At 33.2% G+C, this 14758-nt stretch overlaps 1 protein-coding gene across 1 annotated transcript in view; it reads left to right on the top strand.

The window, feature by feature from the left end:
• The first annotated feature begins 352 nt into the window (after positions 1-352).
• LOC145269850 (uncharacterized) overlaps positions 353-14758 on the top strand; it is a 509018-nt gene continuing 494612 nt past the window's right edge. Inside the window, exon 1 of the mRNA XM_080125577.1 lies at positions 353-3215. Coding sequence (XP_079981703.1) covers positions 2595-3215 — 621 coding nt within the window. The 5' untranslated portion in view covers positions 353-2594. The remainder of the gene's footprint in view (positions 3216-14758) is intronic.

The following is a 14758-nucleotide window of genomic DNA, read 5'->3' as shown; positions in this document are numbered from 1 at the left end:
TCTCATTTAAGAAAGATAATTTTCTCCTATGTAAAAACAAAAAAATGTTCTACGTAATTTGTTTTTTTAAGGTTTAAATTTTTTACAAAGACTCTAAATTATTCGTTTAAATAGATTAAAAAATACAAAATAATTAAAGTTTATTTTTTATTTTTAAAATATAAGTTTATTCATTAAATTTTATTTGTAAATACAATTTTTAATTATTTAAAATTGTAGAAAAAAATATTTTGGATTAAAACAATTTCTTCAAATTAAAAATAAAATAATAAATTTACATTGATTTTACCTCTTTTTTTTTTTTAGACCTGTTCGCACACAAACGTAGATTTTAAGTTAAAAATAAACTTTTAAACAGGATATTTATTTAATTATAATTTGATTAAAATAGGTTTGTTTATTTAAAAAAAAAATCTAACTTATTTATTTAATTAAAACTTTAAAAAAAGTAATTTATTGTAGAAATTAATATTCAAACACTTTTATAGGAAATTTAAAAACATACAGGAAAAAAGTTTAAAATTAACCATTTGTTTCTATAAATCCAATGCCTTATTTAGTTAATAAAACGAACAGATTTGAAAAAAATATTTGATTAAAAAAATAATTTAAATAAAAACTGTAAAAATTACACCAAGAAAAAGTAAATGTTCCGTTTTTTTTTTTTTTAATGTAATTTTATTTTATTTAATCTAATTTTATTTCCCCAGTCATCAAAATTTATAAACTGGTTTTCAGTATCCTAGTCTCTGACGTAATATAATCTATAAAAATCGAAGCAGGTGCGCTGCTGGGTCGCTCCGGATTGAACCTTGACCCTCAACACGCAAAACAAAAACAATAGCCCGATTTGTTGTCAATATTTAGTTTCCTCTTTTAATCGGGTGGAGAGGTGACACTTTTTTTTTTTAACCCCCATCAGCTCTATAATTATCAAATCCTCGATTATATAAATTAAAAAAAAATAAAATAAAAAAATAAAATGATAAAAAAAAAAAAAAAAATCTTATCTTCCGCCGACCGATTTGCGACCAACCTATTAGTCGCACCTGTTACGAGTTGAGCGAGACGGCCACTTCCTCTCGAAATTGTTAAAGCTGTCACGGTTTTGGACTAATAATAATTAATTAATTACTTACCTGTGTGACAGGTGAGCTAGGGTGGTACCAGTAAATCACACATACACGTATTTACTTGCTGTAAAAATAAGTCTAAGACTTTTGGTATGAAAAGGTGACACCTTTTTTTTTTTATTACTTGAAATTGAGCATTAGTTTGGGTTAGACAACGCAACTACAAGCAGGATTCAACCTTTTTTTTTTTTTTTTTTTTTTAAACCACGAAATTATACCTAACTAATCTAAACTCAAATTTTTTCCTTCCAGTCAGGACGATTTAGATTTTTTTTTTTTTTTTTTTTTTATATAACTAAAAAGTTTTAGGGACTAAGTGATTGTTAGATATATGGACTTGAAATTTTTAAAAAATGTCACTTTAATTTTCTTTTTAATTAACAACTAAAATATTTTTAAACGTTTTACTTGAAAAAAAAAACGCCATTTAACAGCAACAAGGATTACTATATATTCAGACTTTCGTGTTTGAAACGGAACCATTATATATATAATTTCTTGGAAGCTTTTTTTTTTTTTTTTTTTTTCATAAATTTTATTTTTAGTTCTTCGTTGGAAAATTATTGTTAGTAAGTCATTTAATCACCTGCATTCGTTAAACATATTTGCTTTCTCGAATAACAATAGTCCGACGTTTTCAGGGATCATCAGTTGTTTGCCATAAAAGAAATATGGGTGATAGTTCAAGGGTTTGTGACGGATCCTAAACGTTTAAAATTAAAATAACAAAAAACATATGTTTATAATTCTTGATATACAACACATGAGTATCACATAATTCAACTGTTTCTACAAAACCTGAAATATTTATTTCGTATTTTATTTTTACCAAAACTTTTTTTTAATGAACTAAGCTACATTTTTTTTTATTTTCTAAACATTTTTTTTTTTCTGATTTTAGTTTACAAACGAAAGAATTGAACCGACCTGAACCTTGCCATAACCCTAACCTTGCCCTTTACATTAAAAAAAAAAAAAAAATCTCTCATAAAAAAGCTATAAAAACAATTTAGATGTCAAAGGTTGACTTGTTAAAGAAAAGCAAAAAAATAAATAAAATTATTTAGTTTTATTTTTTTACTCATAAATAATTCAATTTTTTTTTTTTTTTTTTTTTTAATACTAACCTCTAGGTTCGTAAAAATTCATCAGTTTTCGCATCTCAAACTATTGCATATGTTTAACTGAGAATTTACAAAAAAAAAAAAAAAAAAAGCGATGGAGGCATAGCTTTAGAAACTTAATTAAATCCGGAAAATTCGTGGAAATTAAAAACAAAAGGGAATAATGTCTGTGACGAAATCACGACTAGTTGATTCATCTAGGGTTCTTAAACGCGGATTTACAAAGTTAAAGAACCCAAAGATAATCAATTAGCAAATTTATTTTCTTCCAAAAAAAAAAAAAAGAAGGAAAAACAAACTTTTTATATACTTTAAAACTTGCGTCCTCAACAGCACAATGGATTATATAGAAGGTGACCCGTCCTCAACCATCAGCGGATCGTCGGACATGATCCTGGTCCTGGAGCCGAAGTCTTTCAAACCTTTCAAGAGTAAAGACGAGTATATGTACGCAATGAAAGAGGATCTCGCGGACTGGTTCACCTGCCTCTACAAGAGCTGCATCACGGTGGACAACTTCTTCGAGGTCCTCGAAACGGGCGTCGAACTTTGCAAGCACGCCAACGAGGTGTGCAAATTTGCCCTGGAGCGCCAAGCGCAGCTCGATAAGAAGTCGCAGTTTATCCGACACATCCCCAACGGGGAAATCCTATACAGGAAAGGGGTGAAGGCCCAGACGTTCCAGGCGAGGGACAACGTGTCTAACTTTATCTCGTGGTGTCGGGACATTGGAGTACCGGAGGTTCTTCGCTTCGAAACGGACGATTTGGTGCTACGTAAGAATGAACGCAGTGTCGTCCTATGTCTCTTGGAGGTCGCGCGGGTCGGTGCCAAGCTTGGGATGTTGGCACCGACCATTGTCCAACTGGAAGAGGAAATTGATGCCGAGTTGGCCGGGGAGCCACCCCCTCCAACCAAACAAATTATTACCTGTGATTTAAAGTCGCTCGATGAAATGGTAAGTTCCTTTTCTTTTTTTTTCTCCCTTTGGTAATTTTATAAAATCACACTCCCTTTTTAATCTGGTGTTTTTTCGCTAACCCCAAGTCTCGGTGGCAAACTTCCTCTAAAATAAAAACATTCCCATAACCCTACAAGTTCGAGTAAGCAAACTATCCCCCTAAAGTCGCTCGATGAAATATTTTTTTTTATCCTTTGGTAATTTCATAGGATCACTCCCTTTTCCGATCGGTTGGTTGCTTTCTTGGGGGGGGGGTCTAACCCTAAGTCCGAGTGGCGAGCCCACTCTAAAAAAACTGTTCAGATATAGAATACAGACTGTACGAAAATACTCTTGACATTTATTGGCTAGGTTTCTACTAGTGTTTTTAATTTTCGATTTTTAAGCAATTATCGAGACTCCCCAGATGATCGTCTCATATCATTCGTTTGTTTTCTTGTTCTAACTTAACACTTAACCCGTCGAATATATGTCAGCCTATGTTACGGTAACATATACTGAGCGAGTTTCTAACAGTATCTTGTCTTTTTTTTTTTTTTGTATTTATAACTAATTTTCCCAAACTTACCGCCTCAAAGACAGTCGGCTGCCATTTTAAATTTTCGAATACATCGGTAAACATTGTATGTTTTTCGAGCTGAATAAACATGTTACATTAAATATAAACACTAAAAACATATAGAGTTAGGTAGAAAAGTAACTTATTTTGCCTTTGATAACATTTATTTGTTTTGTGACAACTTTTTCGAATCTCTGTGTACAGTAAAACAAACCCCAATAATTTATCATTAATGTCTTTTTGGTTTTGTGTGTACTTTTTTTTTTTTTTTTTTTTTTTTTTTTTCATTACAACAATAATGAATCCATTTAAATCTTCCGGCATGCGTTTAAGGGTTACTAAATTATCAATAAATCGTTTAGTTACTAAGCCAACGTCAGTCAATAAAAAAAATGTTACGTGCGCATGCGTTAGCCTTGATTAAGGGAGGGGGACTAAGGGAGCGACCATTAAATAATCCTGCTGGTCGTCATGGAACTCGACGCCCAATGAAGTACCATAAGTATTTGTAGGCTTTCTTCCAGTATGTCTGTTTATTTCCGGTTTATGCTGACCGTTCTGCTTCACGATAAATGCCCTGAAATAAGCAAAAACGAACTTTGCTGTTTTTCAGAATAACAGAATATTTAAAAAAAAAAAACCCTGGTAGGCAATAATAATCAGAAGGGACCTTTTCAGGGCATTTATCGTGAAGCAGAACGGTCAGTATAAAATGGAAGTAAACACATGCAGTCGGAATTTGAACAAAACCGTATCTGCGTTTTAATTTTTACCCATGGTTCGTCTTTTTACATACGTAAACAAAAATTGTCGCACTTGGATTTTAGCAACAGGAGCAGCCAAACATCTGTCTCCAAACATCTGGACACTCGCAGAAAAGTGATGACGGGTGAGAGGTGACCAAAAATTACTTCACACCTGTTCGCATAGTGTTATTTTTTAAAATCCATTATTATATAAAAGTGCGTGTTCCCGCCACCACCACCCCTTTATAGATTCTGAAACGGTTAGACCGATTTTTAGTCCCTCCCGTCCCGACAAAAGTAGAGTGGACTTGTACATTCACCCTTGTCCGTTCGTACTTTTCTCAATAACTACGCCTTGGAATTTTTTGAAATTTTGCACAAACATTAAACATGAGTAAAAAAAAAAGTAACAGAACGGATTTTCCGGGGAAACTCCGGTTGCCCACCTGGGGGTGCCTTTCGGGTTAAAATGGCTAAAATTGAAACTTTTGTGCTTATTAAAAAACATTGATGCCTTGGATTTTTATAAAACCTTTCTGAAAAGGTGTAACTGATTTTCTTTTTTTTTTTTACATGGGCATAATCACTTATCCTCGAGTGGCCTCTGGCCTTGATAAGGGTTAAGAGTGTACAGCAGTCAATTGTACAATATATATTAATCGTTAGTGATGGAAATTCGGTAAATTTGTTAACTTAAGTGGAACGGCTCATCAAAAACTTGTTTACGTTAGACTTGAAGACAACCATATTGTAGTCAGCTGGAAAACGGAAGACAATTTCCACAAGTGTGCAGTTCTTAGAAAGAAACTTTGTTCATGGAATCTACGTTCGTTTTGATTTAGGCACAGATAAAGAGTGAGGGGAATTATTGATAGTGTTTTCTGCTAGACGGATGTTTGCTTGTCTATACTTCATGATAACTCTTGGGTGTGCCCCAGGGGCTCTTTTAGGGCTAATAAAGCACTCCATTTTTTTTTTTTTTGGGGGGGGGGAGACTGTTACCATATTTGTCCAAAATTTTCTGTTTATGATTATTTAGCAGTTTTGCATGATGCTGAACTCAAATTTAAATATGTTGAGGACTTTTGGGGCTAAATGGGGGGGGAGGGGGAGCAAATGCTGAACTTAGTCATTTTTTTTATGCCTCGTTCATTGTGCACTTACGGGGGAACCATGCATGCTTAACTTGTTTTAATTTCACATGTAGGTACTTGATGTGTCTGGAAGTGTTCTTAGAAAGGTTTTTTTTATCGGAATGCGCCACTATCAATAATCAGAAAAAATCCGAAAGTCAAAATTTGACTACAGTTAACACTTTCATACAACCTAACATCGCAAGTACATTTTCAGACGTTTTATCACCGCACAAGCAGAAAGGCTGTTGATTCTTTGATAAATTTTCACTTTCGTCCCACCTTAACACTCCCCTTTTAAAAACAGTTAAGCCATAATTACGACATTAAAAGGTTTTCGGGTATGCTGAAAACGAATATCACATTAAAATTTGGTGCAGACAAATAGTTGTCTGGATATTAAGACATTTTTTTTTCCTATGCATTACTAAATGTCAGTGGGGTTTTCCATTCTTAACATGAGGCAGGAGGTGTTTTGTAGTATGCGTACGTGTTCAGTTGGGGGGAAAACATGGCGGTCAGTGAAAACATAAGAGATTACATTAAATAATAAAGATCTTAAAATCCAGAAAAGTACTTGTCTGCGCAAAACTTAAATGTGATATTCGTTTTCAGCATACCTGAAAACCTATTTCATTAAAGTTTTTATGTTTTTATTAAATTGTAAGGTTAAAGTACAGAATATGTACAAAACACCCTCCCCTCCCCATGTTAAGAATGGCTTTCTAAATGTCATTATTTCAACACGGATCAATGAGTGCACTAGGACCACATATTTTATATTGTACCCAATAGACATGATTTAAAAAAAAAAAAATGATACCAGTGCCATCAGTTAATCACCTGAAGAGAGAGGATGAGTGGGCCAAAACTCTTATCCTCGAGTGACCTCCGGGCCTTGATAAGAGGTAACTTTTGTTTAAAAAAAAAAAAAAAAAAACCCTGGTGAGACAACAAGTACGCAAAAGAATGAAAACAGAAATTATGAAACCTGATCTCAAAATATATGAAAATATATATTTTTATATATATATATATATATATATATATATATATATATATATATATTTCTGTGGAAATATATTTTATTTCTTTATAATATATACAAATCCTTATTTAAGAAGCTCAATGTAATTACAGAGCAATATAGTGAACGAATGACAAAAGTCTATATTCCAAAGTTCATGATGTTGACCATCTTATAATTTATTCCAGTGGTTCTCAACCTTTTTTTACTCATGGACCCCTTTTCCCTTTTTTATCTTGGTGGACCCCTTCATAACTATTGGTCAGAATACAATCTTCTATTTTTCACTCATATAAATTTTGAGGTTTTAATAATCAGAAAAATAATATAAAAGTAAGTCTTATTTTTAAATGAAAACTTATTTAATGCAAATAAAGTTTTCTACAACAACTATGTTTTATGTTTTGCCTATGGACCCCGGATGAAAACCCCTGATTTATTCCTTTTAATTCAGTTGACATTTACAATTCTTGGCAGTATCTGTTTCGTAGCGCAAAATCAATCACTTAATTATTATATCAATCGGTGAATCTATTATGCCCGTAACTCAGAAGAAATAGCAACAATCAATCCATCAAAAGGAGATAAAATGCGTTTTGACATGATTAAAAAAATCACAAAATTGGAAGATAAGCTAAATTCAAAATTGGATTCAAAATGGCGTAATGTAAACATATTAAAGGTATTTGCAACTTCTTCCAATTTTCGGATTTTAAATCATGTCAAAACGCACTTTATTTCCTTTTGATGGATTGATTGTTGCTTCTGAGGAGTTAAGGGCAAGATAGATTCACTGATTAATATAATAATTGATTGATTTTGTGCTACGAAACAGATACTGTCAACCGAAAATATAAATGTCAACAGAATTAAAGAAATAAATTGTAAGATGGTGAACATCATGAACTTTGAAATATAGACTTTTGTCATTCATTCAATGTGTGTGTGAGGGGGGGGTATGTTTTTTAAATTATATTTAACCTTTTTATTTATACCAATCCTTTAATTCATGAAGCTCAATGTAATGCAAGAAAAAGTAAAAGGTATTTGCAACTTCTCTCCCAATTTTTGGATCTTGTAATCATGCCCAAATGCATTTTTCTTATAATGGATTGATAGTTTGTATTTCTTCTGATGAGTTAAGGGCAGAATAAATTCATTGATAATAATGATTAAATTAATAATTCTGCATTATGAAACAACAGTTGCTGTCAAGAACTGCATGTCAATGTACCTGAAGGAATAAATTGTAAGATGGTCAACATCTTGAAATTTTGGATATAGACTTTGTCATTTTATTTTATTATATATATATATACACACAAAATGACTACACGGTAAATGACGTTTCAGCTGTGCTTGTGTTAAAACTGTAATTAGAATAATCGATCCAATTTGTCATAATTTAATTGCCACTTGTCATTATTTATTGTATCATAAAAATAATAAATGCAAAATAATATAACTTTACAATTTCTTCGACTCCGTTTGTTAGACCTGTTTGAACAACAGGTGCTTGACTGCTTATCGCATTTCCATGTAACCAATCATTCATTCATTTGAATCTCAGAATATACTTGATATATTTATCCACACGAAGCCAGAGACAATGTAAAAAGCTGTCTATGAATGACTATACGTACCGTATTTTGGGGTAATTGCGCCGACTAGCTAAAAGTGCTCTTTTGGCAACCACGCATAGAAAGAGCATTTTTGTTTTAGTTGGCGAAATTACCCCAAAGTATTGTGTGTGTGTGTGTGTGTGTGTGTGTGTGTGTGCGCGCGCGTGTGTGTGCGCGCGCGCTGGTTCCTCCACTAGACTTGTTTGGTGAGGAGGGCGGCTAATCTCCCTGAAGGATTAAAAACAAGACCTTCCAAAGGGCGAATGAACTCTTTTTCTGGGTCAACGGCCAACTAGCACCGAGTGTGTGTGTGTGTATGTGTGTGTGTGTGTGTGGGGGGGGGGTGTAGAGAGGGCTCCCGTAAGCCGTGGTGAAGGCAACCTTTCTAGGAGAAGCAAATCTCTGATTTAAAAAAAAAAACAAAGCGGGAGACCAGTACCCGCATTAAGCTGGTCTGCAGTTTAATTTGTTGCTGGCTATCTTGCTCTTGCTTGTTGCTGGATCTCAACATTTTGAACCGAGAGAGACTTAGCTGCCGTACAAAGCTAAGACTCTGTAACATCATATTTGTATGGATACTCCCTCAGGCATTTGGGCTCATAGATTTTAAATGTCAGAGGGAGTGACACTCGTCTGACAAGACGTTGCAATCATCATGTATATATATATCTATATATATATATATATATTTCTGTAAATGTAAAGTCTAATGAAATCGTTAATACGATTCGGTAATCGAAAGATGTGTAACTAAGCAGATAAAACTGTATTAAAAATATATTTGCTCTGCAATAGTATTGAGCACTCTCTTCAGGTTTTTACTAATTACCATTTTTGCTGTGTGTAATATAAAAACTTGATAAATTGCTCAAAAGCAGTTAGATTCATTTATCCCTGACGATGAATCTCGAAGGATTAGAAAGTACTCAAACTTATGATAAATATGATTACATCAGCCGGAAGTGAAGACTGTTATTCGGAAGTTGGAAAGGATCGAAAATAGAATTAATCGACAAAAAACGTCTTTTATTTAATGAAATACACTATATATATATATATATATATATATATATATATTATATATATATACTCGGGTTTTTTTTATATTCAAAAGTAATGGACTAATGAATTCAACGAGGTTGTTAGATAGTGCTCAATAAAAAGAGCTGATAATACTTGTTTATTGTTATATAAACATGCTCACATCCCGCTGCTACAAATAGCCACTTGTTTCAATCAAACAACAGATATCATCAGGCAGCGACTTGACTATTCAAAAGTTCAATGAATAACCTGATTATTCATTGAACTTTTGAATAGTCAAGTCGCTGCCTGATGATATCTGTTGTTTGATTGAAACAAGTGGCTATTTGTAGCAGCGGGATGTGAGCATGTTTATATAACAATAAACAAGTATATATATATATATATATATATATAAAATATGCATCAAGTGCGCTTGAAAGCCAAATCACAACGCAATATTAGGAAAATAATCAAATATTTTACTTGTTTGAAATTTATAATATAAATATATTTCGGAGTCAAACTCCATCCTCAGTATTTAAAAAATTTTTTTTCTTTCTTGCCATGTTAAGTTGGAGAAAGAAGTCAGTAGTACATTTGTGTGTTGTCTCTCAGTGGTTGTATTTTGAAATGTCGGGAACAGTGCGTTATAAATTTCGAACAAGTAAAATATGTTTATTTTCGTAAAATTGCGTTATGATTTGGCTTTCAAGCGCACTTGATGTGTATTTTATTTTATCCAAATTAAATCAACGTTTCTATAACAGAACTCACATCCCTTATAATAAGGGTTAGGACATTTAATCAAGAATCAGAAAAATTTTTACTTTTGGGGTTGTCGGCATCTGAAAAATTTGTGCCTATTTTCCAATGCCAAAAATTATTCTTTTAATTGTTTTTTTGGTACTAGTGCAGAGAGTGATCCGGACGTAAATTACGTTATTTAAAAAGCCATTCTTAACATGGGGAGGGGAGGGTGTAGCAAATAACGAGCAACCAACAATTCCATTACTATCCAACAATCATGAAGTTGCTTGCACAGCAACCAAAAAGGCTAACATGCTTGCGACTCGGTTTGCCTCAAACTCTACATTGGACCCAGCAAACCACTCCCTCCCTGATTTTCATTTGTGGATAGAAACCACATTAGATAATTTGAAAATCCCTCAAGTACATGATAGCATAAAAAACCTAGACACCTCAAAAGCATGTGGACCTGATCTCATCCCGGCTGTGCTATTAAAAAATGATCCACTGAAATTGCTTCAGTTCTCTCTAAACTCTTCAACAAGTGCCTTAACGAATCTTGATTTCCCGACTGCTGGAAAACTGCTTCTGTGGTACCAGTTTACAAGAATTCTGGCGAAAGAACCGACCGATTAAATTATCCCACCATTAGCCTCCTCCCACTTTTCGCCAAAATATTTGAATCCATAATTAATGAAGCTCTAGTCCACCACCTTGCAGTTGCTAAATTTCTGTCTGACCCAAAATATGGATTTAGGCAAGCTTTGTATAAAGCAGTTGAAGGTAGGGTAGTAGCCCTAGACATATCTAAGGCTTTTGAAACAGGTATGGCATACGGGTCTTCTCAGGAAAATTAGATCATATGGTATTACTGGACGAATACTTACCATAATTAAATCCTTTTTAAGAGAATAACCCAGGTTGTCCTCGATGGACCTACGTCAAAATAATGATATAAATGCAGATATACATCAGGGGTCAATCCTTGAACCTTTATTATTCCTGATATTAATAAATTGACCTCTGATAAAATTGTCTCTGAGAATGCTTTATTTGCAGATGACATCATGCTCTACAGCAGGAATGAGGGGAAAACGAATGAACACATATCTAAGGCAATAGCAGAAATTCTGGTGGAAGACCTCCAGTCTGTAGTGGAATGGGGACAGAAATGGATGGTAACATTCAATGCTGCTAAGACTAAGCTTATTTCCTTTAATAATTACAAGAAACGTTCTCAACCACTAATATATATGGCTAAAGATACAATATGTATGGCTACAGATACATTACCTGAAAGTACTTAGTTCAAACTCTTCGGCTTAACGTTCAGAGGACATGAGCTGGAACAGATACATTGAAGGCATTATCACGGCTGCTGCGAGGAAGGTGGGCTCTCTCTACCATGCTAGAAAATTACTTACACCTAAAAGTATCCTGTATCTCTAAAAGGCCACCATTCGCCCATGTATAGAGTATTGTTGCCTCATTTGGGCTGGTGCATCTGCTACTAGTCTCTCTCTCCTGGACAGGGTTCAATAGTCACCAACCTAATAGGTCCCGAACTATCATCTAGGCTTCAACTTGTGTCCCACTAATGAAAGGTTGCATGTACCCCCCCTCCATGTAAATACTACCAACAAACCCTACAAGCAGATTAATCCCACCCCTACACGGAGATTCTCGGTTGCCAGAAAGCCTTCTACTTTAATAGTTTCTTCCCTAGAACTACTAGGCTTTGGAACTCCCTTCCGGTTTCCTGCTTCCCCGACTGTACTGACATGCAGAAGTTTAAGTGTAATGTAAACAGACATCTTGCTGCTCAACTCCCTTCATGGTATCCCTGCAATTATGTTCCAGATAGTAGCCCCCTACATTAAAGTGTTTGGAGTGAAAATGCAATGAAAAAAAAACCTTCACAAGTGTATTTTCACACTTAAGAAAATATTTGTACATTTAACATGTATTTTACAGTAATCGTAAAAAAAATAACAACTCTATAGTAAAACTAGCAGGCCACCCAGCATTGCCCGGTCGTAAAATACGCTTAAATATGATATTTTGATTAATGCAGATTTCGTATTTATTATTATATTAGACCCAATATATAGTAATGATTTCAAAAGTTAAAAAAAATAAATAAATAAAATAACTTGTGCGCCACAACCAAGAATCGAAACCAGAATCTTTAGCGTACGATTTACTATTTCCCTTTGATGTTAATGCCTGAGCTATGAAGACATATTTGCTGCAAGGCTAAAAATTAAGACATGAACCAATAGCTATTACGTTACGCATGCATATTCGTAATGCCGTTGTTTGACCTTCACCTGGCAAATTCGATTTTTTTAAATTTTCACACTTTTGTACCAATTTTCCCCAGCTAAAACCCAAATATAAAATTTTGCATCCCTGTATATTAAGTTTCATGTCAACCAAAAACTAACAGGAGTTTGATAGGCAAAACTTTTTAAACAAATATACATACGCATACATAAATATATGTACAAAGAGGTTTGTGTTCACTATAACGTTTTTACGCAAATATTATGCAAGTATAAATCATGTAGAATATCTGCATGAATATAATTACATGTAATAGTTAACTCTAGATGATCATCCCATAAGACAACCGAAAAAACTAATAGGGAATTAATTAAAATGAATGTTTAAAAGAATATGCAAATTAGCTAGCTCTTTTGCTAGTGAATGCAATTCCACAACCCATATATAAGAAAATTGTATTTTCTTTTAAAATAAATAGAAAAAAAGGGGTTTTAATATGAATATCAATACACACAAAAGAAAAACGAATTTATAGGAGTATAGATAGATATTTAAAGATTTATAAAGAATTGTGATCGATAATTGTATTGTAATCGGTAATTTAGTACAGAATCGGTAATTGTATTGGAATCAAGAATAATATTGGAATCGTCCCATCATTAATGTATATTACAGAGGTTGGACAAAATAATAGAAACACCTTGTGAAATTCGCATCAATTAATACATATTTTAAACCTATAAAAATTTAATAACTACCAAAATATTGGTTTTGTTTCCTGCAAGATACGAGTCTATCTGGCGTGGCCCCTGAGAGGTCTACAGGGCCCTTGAGAGGGGGGAAAAATGTCCCTATTCTGCCCACCTTTCAAACACTGATTTTATTCAATACAGTCACACAATATTGTTCAGGATTACTAGATGGGAATTTTGAAAGCGAAATTTATGAATTTGACCTTTATTGAAGCAGTTTGATCTCCAAAAATTGTGTTCGGCCTTTTTTAATCCGTAATGTACGGAGTGAGGAAGGAAGAAACAGAATATTATATAGACTTGCGGGGAGACCTGATGTTGTCTGGGATTGAATGAAGATCAATAGATGTTTCACCCTCCCATACTTTTAATGTCATCGAAATCGACCATTTTTTTTTTTTTTTTTTTTTTTTTTTTTTTTAAATCAAATCTATTGTTTATTCTAGTTAGGACCCCTCCCCTCTCACAGTGTACAAGGGAGAACTTGACAGGCCTCCTTGCAGTGACGAAGGAAGTGAACAAGCAGAATATTTTGATGAAATTTTAGAAGTGATCATTTATTATAATTATGTTCAAAAACGAGGCTACATAAAAGGGAGATCACTGTCATATTCCTGTCTAGAATTGCCAGATTTCACTTTTTTAAAGTGAAATTTTAAGCAGTGTGCCTTTCAAAAATTGTTTGGCTTTTTAAGCATAATTATGGATTAAGGAAGGAAATTAGAAATTTTATATTTCAAGAGTGATTAAAAATCTATATGATTATAAAACTCAAATGACCTTGTAACGATGTATGTAACCTACTTTCCGGTTTACGGCATGACCTGCGCACTGAAATATTAACGTTATTATTTCGAAATTATTATTTAACATGGGAAGAGTGGGGTTTAAAATAACTTAAATAAAATAACAGAAATGAACGATGTAAAAAAAAAAAAAAAAAAAAAAAAAAAAAACCTATCAAAATTTGAATTTAACTATAATAAGTATTATGGTATCTGTTCAGTGCACATTTACCTATAAGTATGGCCAACCACTTATAATTCAGTAACTGTAAAAAATTTTTTCAAAAATAATCAATTATAATAAACAGAACGACTCATAGAAATCTATGTATATTCTTTTTTTTTTTTCATTTTAATATACTTTCATAGAAATGTTTCTGTTATGTCAAAAAAAAAAACTATTTTCTTTACGTCACAAGTGTCACGCTCATACATGAATTCCATAGCTAATATAAGATACTGACCCAACGGGTCACGGGTAGTCTAGTATCAATATAAAAAAAAACAAAAAACATGGCGTCTCAAAAATCGTAAAAAAAAAAAAAAAAAAAAAAAAAGACTTGCACAGGGAAAAAGACAGCCCGAACATCTTACAGCGATGCGTGGACACTAGTAAGATGCAAGTCTGCATTCCAGCGCTGTAGACTTGTCTTGGATGCGAAAACCTGATTAAATTTGATTAGTTTAATTATTTTTTATTTGTCATCACATTTTCAAATGACTGAAACTGAATACATTGGATAAAACTGGATTAACTTTCGGATTAAATAGGATTAAGGTTAATTGACTTTAATATGATGGATAAGATTTTAGTGCTAATCCCCTTCTGTATGTCGTCATTATTGCTCTTATGTAAC

Source organism: Euprymna scolopes, chromosome 45 (assembly GCF_053919585.1).
Source record: "Euprymna scolopes isolate OS-2025 chromosome 45, ASM5391958v1, whole genome shotgun sequence".
NCBI lineage: Eukaryota > Metazoa > Mollusca > Cephalopoda > Sepiida > Sepiolidae > Euprymna > Euprymna scolopes.
Note: the sequence above shows the minus strand (reverse complement) of the source record. Positions and strands in the feature narration are given on the sequence as shown.